This window comes from Anolis carolinensis, chromosome 3, assembly GCF_035594765.1.
Source record: "Anolis carolinensis isolate JA03-04 chromosome 3, rAnoCar3.1.pri, whole genome shotgun sequence".
NCBI lineage: Eukaryota > Metazoa > Chordata > Lepidosauria > Squamata > Dactyloidae > Anolis > Anolis carolinensis.
Window position 1 is genome coordinate 109,565,194 of NC_085843.1, and position 11,268 is coordinate 109,576,461.

Below are 11,268 nucleotides of genomic sequence, written 5' to 3' on the forward strand. Positions count from 1 at the left end.
TTTGGAGTTGCTGTTATTACCAGATTGTTGCATAATTTGGTAATATAGTGTAATAAGTAAAGCCCGAGGCTCTGTGGCACATTTGTTCACATCTGTGTTTCATTTAATTATTTGTTTTTGATACTTTCCAGGATGGTCTAGATACTGAAAGAAGGAACCGCACAAAAGAGGAGAGTGTTTGGATCTTCAGGGTTTGGTATAGCTTTGACCACAAGTATCCTTTTTTAGTAGTTACTTCATAGCTTATATTGTAAGTAAAGCATGTTAAGGTACAAATTTCCCATTGTATCATTCATTAGCAGGCAAGATATAACATTGCAACAGATTATGGGCAATGTAACCTCGGGGGGGGGGGGGGGGTTGAGAAATCCCAGCTTTTACAATCAATGTTCCTTCATATCTCTTTTTATTTGATCTTACTATCACATTTGTTTATTGCAAATCTTACTGGTTAGACTCTCTGATTTGGACTGTTATTGCCTCAGAAATTAATCTTTAACGACTTTCCACAACTCATTGTTGTGTGCATGACTCATTTCTATGAGTGATTATTCAATATCCTATCTCAGATTTTTAATAACCTGTATATACTTCATGAGAGAAACTTTAAAGATCACGGTCACATGAAATTGCAACTAAATCGGAACATCTGACTCATCTCCTGTGGTTCTCTGCCTAGCTATGCAAGGCGCTAAAAGTGTTCAAATAGGCACCTCTTGCTGATGATACGTGCCTTTAAATCTTTCCACTTTATAGCAACCTTAAGCCAAATCTACCACAACTTTTTTGGGGAGTGGGATTAAGGTTCTGTCCTTCATTTCCTCATGTCTGTGTCTCCAGCTCAATTAATGCTCTACTTATCAAAGCTTGGTCACATGTGTGCCTTGCCCTATGTGTTAATTTTTTTTAATTGTATATGTATTGTAAGACCTAAAATGCATACTCCAGCAAAACCCCTGCTATGCTATGACATAGTACATTACATTCCTAAATTCAGGCTGATCAAGCCACATGAATATTGACATATGCCAATTCATTAATATTGTATTTACGCGAGTCTATTGCGCCATCCAATCCAATGCACACCTCAATTTTCAAAGCCCTGAAATAAAAAAAAGGGATTGGCTGCTTAATATAATGTGCTGCAGCAGAAGGTGCACTCTTTGTAATTTGGCCATTACAGTTGCTGCCTGCTTTGGTTCATTGCTGTGAAGTCATGGGGACTGTTTTATAAGGTCTTAGCCTTCTTTGCTAAAGAATGCCGATGCCTCAACAAACTACAGATCCCAGGATTGCATATCATTGAGTCTGTTAATTAAATTAGAGATGGCATCCTTCAAATAGGAACTCCAAATGCTCCTGAAGCAGCTTTCCCTTTTGCTTTGGCTCAGCACTAATCATATAACGCAAATCTAATGTGAACCTTAATTTTGATAAGGTAATTTAGCTAAAAAAAGGTCACCATTAAATTCAAGTAGATAGGGTAATTTTTCCAGTGCGAAAGTACAGAAACAGAACTGCCCTTTGCAAAGCACCAGTACTATATTTGTATTTTAATGACAAAATGAGAGTAGGGTTTTTTCGTGTCAGGAGTGACTTGAGAAACTGCAAGTCACTTCTGGTGTGAGAGACTTGGCCGTCTGCAAAGATGTTGCCCAGGGGATGCCTGGATGTTTGATATTTTACCACCCTTGTGAGCGGTTTTTCTCATGTCCCTGTATGGGGAGCTGAAGCTGACAGAAGGAGCTCACACACTCTCCCCGGATTCGAACCGCTGATATGTCAACCTGCAATCCTGCTGGCACAAGGGTTTAACCCACTGCGCCACTGGGGGCTCCATGACTATAGGTGACCACCTACCTATCCTCATTTTGTTAAGTACCTTGCCTTCTCAAGTACAGTAGAGTCTCACTTATCCAACATAAACGGGCTGGCAGAATGTTGGATGAGCGAATATGTTGGATAATAAGGAGGGATTAAGGATAAGCCTATTAAACATCAAATTAAGTTATGATTTTACAAATGAAGCACCAAAACATCATGTTAGACAATAAATTTGGCAGAAAAAGTAGTTCAATACACAGTAATGCTATGTAGTAATTACTGTATTTATGAATTTAGCACCAAAATACCACGATATATTGAAAGCATTGACTACAAAAATGCGTTGGATAATCCAGAACAATGGATAAGCGAGTGTTGGATAAGTGAGACTCTACTGTAGTTGCAAAGCTGCAAATGGATGTCCATTTATGTTTCTTTAGGGCATAGCTATACATGTAGCATGATATATCAGGGCCTACTTCATAGGATTAGGTTGTATATGATAAGTATGTATGTCATGTTGTCCATTAGTATATGTTGTGATGGCACTATAGAGAAGATGTTGGGATAATTTTCATCTTTTTATTATACGGAGATACAGACTGGATCAAAATCCATAATATAATGAACAATATAACTTTTGTGGAGTTTTAAAACAATCGAAATTCACTCCTTGAAACCTTTTCCCCCTTAATGATCCATTAAAGCTACCTCAAGCCAATTCTCACACACAGTGGTCCTCCACTAACTACAACCTTCCCTAGTTGGTGTGGATTGATAGCACGTTGCTTAACTACTCCTCAGGTTTATGAGGTAAGTATATTTTTGTTGCCTGCTAAACTCTTATTTGCCGCGAATAATGTGTGAAATAATTAAGAATGGCTAGTACTCCAGTTGGATTGCAAATAACATCATTTTCTACCATTTAAATGGACAAGATACTCTAATATTGGGTCTGGTTGAAAATAAGAACAGCTACCCCTGCTTTCCTATGCATCTTCAAAATGATTTCCAGAGGGCTGAGGAAGCCTCTTGAATAGGATTTTGACACCACATAGTGGGAGAGGGCAGGGATGAAGTTCCCATATCCCAGTGGCAGTGAATGTGGAAGTATACCAGTGGATTTAGGAAGTATACCAGTAGTCTGCATATTAGCCCCATACAAAGTACAAATAGTGTTTTGTTTATTAAGAACTGTGCTATACTCTCTTTAATATCACCACATGTCTGTTGAAATGGTTGGGGGGAGGAAAGGTGTTTTTATTGGGATGGAAATATAGTCCACTTCTTTTAAAAATGCAGTATACATTGTACATCTGTTTGACAAGAGGCGATGGTGGATTAATGTATCTATAGGTATACATCTTCTGGTGATCAGGGCTTGTTCAAACCAAAGAATCATAGACTCCTAGAGTTGGAAGAGACCGCAAGGGCCATCCAGTCCAACCCCCTGCTATGTAGGAACACAGTCAATGCACTCCCAGCAGTTGGCCATCCAGCCTCTGCTTAGAAACCTCCAGAGAAGAAGTCACCTCCCTTCAGCCTTCTGTAGCAATGGAGAAGGAAAAACGGAAAGAAAGGAGCTCTCTCACTTGTAAGGATTTGTAAGCTTTTGAAAGCAGTAGGAATGCGTGCTGCTGCTTTAGACAGTCTTGAAAGCACTGAGTAAAGCATTCCTAAGCAGTGAGGTGGATTTTTCTTGTTTCCGAGAGTTTTGCATCCCATTGCAAATTGCCAAGCCTACCTTTGCCAAGCAGTTTGGGCCAAAGCCAGCCAAAAATATGGTCCCTTCTGCTGAGATTTGTTCAAGCATACATGTGCATATTCAAAAAGTGGACAGAATATATTGAAAAAACTAAATAGGCAAATAGGGTACTTCTTTATAGACAAGTGGTTCCCAACCTTTGAGGCCTTTGAAGTTAGGACTTCCAGAAATCTTAACAGCTGGTAAACTGGCTGGGATTTGTAGGCCAAAATACCTGGGGACCCACAGGTTGAGAACCACTGCCGTAGGATATTGTCACTGCAGTTAAAACACTAAAATTGTGAGAGTGAATACAGTTGCCAAATAGAAAAATTGAGATAGTTCCTGTACCTTGAATGGTTATATAGAAGAGGAAATTTCAGCAGTTCTTTGCCATGCAAGCTAGTCAGGTAGCACTTGCTAAAATGCCTTCATCTATAGAATTAGAGATGTAAGATCCCCCCAAAATTTGCCCTCCAGCAATGCCAGATGCCCTGCAACCCCCAGATTTTTTTAAATCCAGGTTTTCCCTAATTTACTAAATCACCAGATCCCATCTTATCTTGGAAGCTAAGCAGAGTCAGCCCAGGTTAGTCCTTGGGTGGACAACTGCCAACAAATACCAAGTGTTGTAGTCTACATTTCAGAAGAAGGAACCGTGTACTTAAGGAAATCCAAAGGGTTTTATGGGTTGCCATAACTCAATAAGTGACATGAAAGCACATAAACGTGTCCAAAAATCCTGTTGCATTCACACACAGAAACCTAGATTCACCTTTAAATGGCAACTGCTTTTTGCTCAGTCCTTTGGCTGCTGGCAGATTCCTCCTCCCAAAGCTTTCCATCATCCAAGCAGATCCCTAGTCAAATTCCAGAACTCAATTTGTTAAAACACATAGACAAATATTACAGAGAAGTTTCAAATTCATGTGCCTGCAGTGTTACGTTATATGCCCTGGAATGCGTCTCTCCAGGCATTGTGTGTGTGTCTGTGTTATTCAATGCAATACTGACATAGATTGAAGAGGCCTTATCTATAGGAATGTAAGGAATTGTAGAAGCCAGTGTTTAAGGTTGTTTTTGGAAGATTTTCAAGTCCCCAGAGAGCGATATGGATTGTTTTTTTGGCCTCTTCCAAAGCAATATTTCAGATTATTGAGGATCCATCTAAAGTATGAATATGTCCTTTTGACTTCAGGCAGGGGTGGGAAATGTCAGTGGGGGCCACTTCCTTGAGACCCTCCAGGAGCACATAGGCTGCCAAAAGAGGGGGGGGGGATCAAGTGGGAATATTCAGAAATCCACTTACGGTTTTGAAAATGCACATCGATGTAGGGTCACAGGGTGTGTTCAGAGGGTGAATAGGCAGTTATGAGAGCTTTTAGAAGAGGCAATTCATGTTTTTTTGCAGTCCAGGAGGGTCTGGTGGGGTTAAGGGTGTTAAAAATAGCCACTTTACCCCCACTCTTAGATGCTTTTTTCAGTTTGCCTATTAAGCAAATTTGTCGGTCAGCCTGTAGTTTAAGTAGAAGTGCATGCATTTTTAAATCACCTTAGATTATACAACATTGGATGTAAATTTCACATTCTAAACTTGAAGGTCCTTTTTTGTATTATTCACATATAAACTATCCAGCTATAGAATGGAGTATAAATTTTGTAAATAAATAATCCCATGCCACCTTGATTTAGTTTTACCTGGAACCAGTTAAAAGGAACATGTAAACAAACTATGCAGCAAATGTTCACCCTTCCATGTTCTATATCTCACTAACAGAAACTTTGGAATAGCCATTAGAAGTAAGTGTGATCACATAAACTACTCTTAGCAAAAGCTCTGAACAATAGAAATATATGCTTTGGGTAGCACTGATCAGTTTAGACTTGTGAATGCCAGGTAAGTGAAAGATACAATGAAGGTGGTATCTTCTGCCCATGCATGCCCTCTCTCAACTGGGTTTTGGTCTGAACTTTTAAAGATCAGTGCATTGAACTTAATTTTCAAGACAAGGTTTGCCACCTTGGATAGCTCCTTTAGGCTTCGGACTAAAATCTGGAACTCACTCAGCATCCTATTGAATCTCCTACTCTGTGTGTGTACACATGTATCCAGTATACACATACTATTCCCTGCAGCTTGTCAGTGTGATTCTTTTTCATGGAGGTATAACCTTTCCCAGGCTGAAGTTAATGGGTTTTAAAGGGTCTAGTTGTGTGTCAGATTTCAACCATTAAGCTGTATGACATTCTGTGGCATGTTTGTGTTTATCTTTAAGTAAGCCCTCTTTGAGTAAGAGAAACAAACATTAGACCCTTGTTCTCTCTTTTTAAAAAAAACCTAAACACTTTTCAGAACCAGGAGCAGCTTAGAGAGGAAGATTCTGACTTTATCCTGAATGACAGTGACCTGTCGCTGACATACGGAGACACGACAATAACTGCTAATGGATCCTCTGGCTCCCATGCGGCTATTACCAGCATTGATGGCCGGAAAACCAAAAGCAACTCAGAAGAGGCTTTGGAGCGTGATCTGGGAACAGAAGCACCAGAGGTGATGAGCAGAGGCACTCGACTAGTATTTCCACTGGATGCATGACGACCTGTTTAATAAAAACGTAGCAATAGGCCCACTGCCCAAGTATCCAAGATGTCTGCTGACTCCAGTGTCAGTGAAGGAGGTCAACGGGTTAATTTAATGTATCTTGTACAAGTGGTTTTATTAGATCTGGAAATGCAATCCCCTCCTCTCAATATCCCTGTGTTTATTTTTAAAATTTTCAAGATGCTGGCAGTGTCTAAGCCAATCAAGCAAAAATAATTGGCCAGGCGCTTACTTTAAAACAATTACATACTTGAAATTAAAAGCAGCATGTTGTAATCATTTTCATTCTGCTGCTCCATTCAGCCGATGAGAGGTATAGGAATATTTATCACAGTTAGTGGCTGGAGTAATTAGCTGAAGTGGCTAACAGAATTCAGGACCACCATAAGCTTTTCAACCTGGAAACATGGGGGGAATTATGTTGTTGATGTTAGACATCAGTGTAATGTTTGACATATACTTGAAAAATGCAATGCAAAAGAGGACATTATGTACAGTGATCACATTATCAGAAACATTTTTTCTGCAAGTTATTGGGAAACCCCCCCCACACACACACACACAAACCTCCACGCAATTCCAAGGGATATAACAAGAAATCCTCCATATTAGTAATGTTTTGTGTTAATTTATTATTGTGGTCTAAAAAGGGAAAGAAAGAAGAACCTCTGGACAATTTATTGAGAATATCTGTAAGTCTTGTAACTGTATTACAAAGTCCATCTGTGTGCTGTCCAAAATTTACATTTTCTGCCTCATGCCCCTATTACATACGAGTTTTGTAGCTAAACTCTTTCAGATGAACCAGAGAGAAATGATCACTCATCCTGTCACAATTTTAGAATGACCGTCCTCTCCTCCAACTGTGAAGACAGTGTTGAATGATTGCATTGTAGTTGCAGACTTACAAGTTGCACAAGAAGTATTGAGGGAACCTGATTCAGGTTCCTGCAGTGTGTCTGGACTTAATACTGTTACCTTTAACCCCAGGTGATAACCTATAAGTGGAGTGCTTAATCTGATGCTTGTATCAGAACAAAAAAAATTATGTTTTTTTTTTACTCTGTTAATAAGTCTGTATGTGTGTGTGTATGCGTGTGTTAGTGGAATATTGCACTATGAACCTGATGTTTAAAAATGGTGCGGTGCCTTTTCTGTAATAGAGTACCATTCTGTAATCTGAAAAAGGAATATTTTGCCTGGAGCAGGGCTGGAGAATTGGTGACCCTTCATATGTCAGACTCTTCCAGACTCATCAACCTGTTTGTTGGTGAAGGATGATGAGAGTAGTTCATCATTCTCTGGAGGGGTTCAAGCCTTAGTGATCAGGGATGCTTATTTACAAATATGCCATAAGCAGTCCTAATTGTGAATGGCTGGCTTCCATGATGCAATCAGGTAACTCTCTAAAGCTTTCCTCAACAACAATTTTGGCTGCTAAAAGCAGGCTAACAAACAATGTAATGGTCTGACTCTTTGTAAACCAACTGCCCTGTAATTTTGAACATGACGGAAGTACTTAGAAAAATAAATATGCTCTTTCTCATACTTTTCCCTCCTTCCATGCCACCATTTTTAAACTTTATTTTAATCTGTCTGTGATGAAGAAACAAAATTTGAACCAATGTATGTAATAAAGTTCATTGTTTCCTCTTCTGCTTTTTTAAATTTGTTTGCCCTTTTTAATGTTCAGTTGACAAAATTGCTCACAATGGTTTTTAATAGCTTGGAATAGCTTCTGAGCTTGGAAGCTAAGCAGAGTCAGAGCTGGTTAACAATTGGAAAGGAAACTACTAAGAAATACTGGGTGCTATGATCTGTACTCAGGAAAAGGCTATAGCAGAAATCTGGAAAGAAATTGCCAAGATAGTCTTAGTGTGGTGTTACAGTACTACCTGAATATTGTAAAGGTACTGGATCCTGTCTGATTTTGGAAGCTAAACATAATACTAAGATTGTAGATTGCCAACCAATATCAGGAAAAGGCAGGAAAAAAACAACTTTTGAGCATTTCTGGTGTAAAAAAAAAAACATTCATGGAATCCCCATAAGTTGACATACTACTTGAAAGTCAACTGTGTTACAGTTAAATAAGTTAGGGTTGACTTAAAGGCACATGGCAAGATATTGCACATTTAATTGTATTTGAGTTTACAATTCAGAACACCAGTGGAGGGGAATCTTTGACCCACAGGTCAAGAGCCTTTTGTATCTTTCAGCTTGCTGTACAGCAGTGGTTCTCAACCTGTGGGTGTTTTGGCCTACAAATCCCAGAAATCCCAGCCAATTTGTTAGGAATTCTGGGAGTTGATAGCCGAAACATCCAGGGACCCACAGGTTGAGAACCACTGCTCTACAGTAACCAAATCCTCCCCATCCTCAAAAAATAAAAGTTACGCAGGGTTCTTGTGAGTTTTTTGGGCTGTATGGCCATGTTGCACTAGCATTCTCTCCTGATGTCACACCTGCATCTGTGGCAAGCATCTTCGGAGGTTTGTTCAGACCTAAGTTTTCATTTGACACATTTGACCAAAGAAACATGTACAGCAGAGAGGTAGGAGATTATTAGCCTAGATTTCTCACTGCATCCTGGGAGACATCTACTGTATACTGACCATTTTGTTTCAACTCCCCCCACTGTAATGTGCACGTGAAGATCCCTGTCCCTTAATTGCTTTTACTATGCAATGTAGTTTACACTAAAGTGTGATAATGTGTATATTTGCCTATTTAATGGGACAGACTCCCCAATGCTGGGGCACACTAAGAAGGAATTCCTTATTCATGATGAAGCTGAAAGATAAGCGCATTGAGAATATGTTCAAAAATGCAGTGACATATAAGAGCTATAAAATACTGCAGAATGCTGATTTGTGAGATGTGTATGAAGCTGGCAAACATGGTGCTCTCTAAGCATTAGACTAGGCACTGCTTTATCCACTCTTGCCAAATGGTTTTTTAATTACAGGAATACACTTCTTTCTTGTCTATTATACATGAAGGTCATTCCCACGATGCAAGTCAGGGTTGCGATCCTAGATGCACTTGCTTCTGATGAAGATCTGTAAAACAAAGTTGATTTTCATAAACAGAATGGGCCTTCTGCAGCAACTCAATGCTATCTCAGTTTGTGTGTCCAATACCTCTTGTATATTTTGACTTATGTTTACCATGGCAGTAATATTTGATTTTAAAAATAGTGGCAACTAGCAGTTCTTGAGTACTATATGTTGAGAATAAAGGGGAAAGCTTGACATGCAATTATGTGTCAAGCTGCACCTCATCTGGTATGCTCCAGACAACTGGCGCTGAATAATCTGCTTTGCACACCTTACTTCACCACTCTGGAATAAAACAGAACTGAATAAAGTATAAGGACACATTCATCCCTCTGTTACGTGGCAGATTTTTTTTTCGTGTCAGGAACGATTTGAGAAACATGGCGGATGTTACTTTTTTTTACCTTAGAAGGCCAAGCAGGAGTTCTGCAACAACTTAGTATGCATCCTATCAGACAAGATTCTATATGGTTTGCTGTGAGTTTTCCGGGCTGTATAGCCATGTTCCAGAAGCATTCTCTCTTGACATTTCACCAACATCTATGGCAGGCATCTTCTGAGGTTGTGAGGTTTGTTGAAAACTAGACAAGTGAGGTTTATATATCTGTGGAATGTCCAGGGTGAGAGAAAGAGCTCTTGCTGCTTGAGGCAAGTGTGAATGTTGCAATGTTGCAATTGGCCACCTTGATTAGCATTGACTGGCCTTGCAGCTTCAGAGCTTGGCTGCCTACTGCCTGGGGGAATCCTTTGTTTGGGGGTGTTAGCTGGCCCTGATTAAATGTACAAATGCATAAATGTACAACAGAGTTGTTAAACTATATCTCACAGCCATGTGTCCAACTGTGCAACAGTTTCATTTTGTCAGAGACTGCACTTCTGCAACTTGTGAGAAATCACAATTTCTAGTGCAACTATTTCTATGCTACGATAAAATAGTTATCCCTGCATCAGTGTCCCAATATGATTCCATCCAATAGATTAAAATATTTTGTCTATTAAAAAAGGCACATAACATTTACTATATTCGTTTTTATAATTCCAAGTTTCCAAGAAAATTACAGTACAATCCTTGTACCCGCAGGACTGGAAACTGTGGATACCTACATGTATCAAACAAAATATGTCCCCTCTAGGAATTGTCTAGGTCCTCCAGATGACTTTATGGTATGCTTCCACTGCTAGTTACCAAAGAGACTTTACAGGACCTAGCAAATTCCAAGAGAGAATGAATTTTCTAGGTGATTGTGTGTGTTTTTCCATAGTAAGTTGAGGAATGTATCCCCTGCATTTACGGTGATAATCGTATGTACCAAACCCCCTTAGAATAAAAGGATGGGGAGTGGCACAATATTTTCCTCTGAGATTTGCACAGTCATCTTCCTGAATTCAGTATGTTCCAGTTACCCTAGGTATATATAAGATATGGTTCATTAATGATAATTTTAAACATAAATCATTATCTCTGCTGCTTGTGCCAATATTAGTGGCATTTATGTACAGGTATGGATCCTATAGCATCTGAATTCTTAGCACCAAAAATTCCTTTAATTTTTTAAAAAGTCAAAAATAGATTTCATGAAGAATATTCTGTTTTGGCAGCGTAGTCAAAGCCCAGACTTTTATTTTGAAAACAGTTATCTTGCAACAAAAATCTATGTCTTGCTTTCAGATCATCAGTGGTCTTCACCTGTTGATCCGTTCATAACACCCATTTGTTGTCTTGTTTGCAAACTTGTAAGAAAAGCAGAAAGGCAAAGATAAGGGGAGAAAGAAAGACACGTATACTTTTTAAAAAATATATAAAATTGGATCTGAGGTTCAGATCATTTCAGACCAAGAAGTCGCTGCCATTTCAACAATTTCTTGAGAACAATCTAGTGAAAATGTGGGATCACAAACTAAGTACTCCGTTGAAGCCTTCTTTCCGTAAAATGTACAGTGTGTCTAATCATTCTAAGTGTAATATAAGATGTCCTAATCAAAACACCACTCTTGTGTATCCTATGAAATGGCAGGCCATTGTTCAATAAAAAAATCTT

General features: G+C 39.1%; 1 protein-coding gene across 2 annotated transcripts in view; it reads left to right on the top strand.

Moving 5' to 3' along the window:
• slc9a7 (solute carrier family 9 member A7) overlaps positions 1–7,838 on the top strand; it is a 75,679-nt gene extending 67,841 nt beyond the window's left edge. For both annotated transcript variants that reach the window (XM_062975335.1, XM_062975336.1), the window contains 3 exons: positions 132–214; positions 2,532–2,637; positions 5,922–7,838. In XM_062975335.1, coding sequence (XP_062831405.1) covers positions 132–214; positions 2,532–2,637; positions 5,922–6,164 — 432 coding nt within the window. In that variant the 3' untranslated portion in view covers positions 6,165–7,838. The remainder of the gene's footprint in view (positions 1–131; positions 215–2,531; positions 2,638–5,921) is intronic.
• Positions 7,839–11,268: the final 3,430 nt, after the last annotated feature.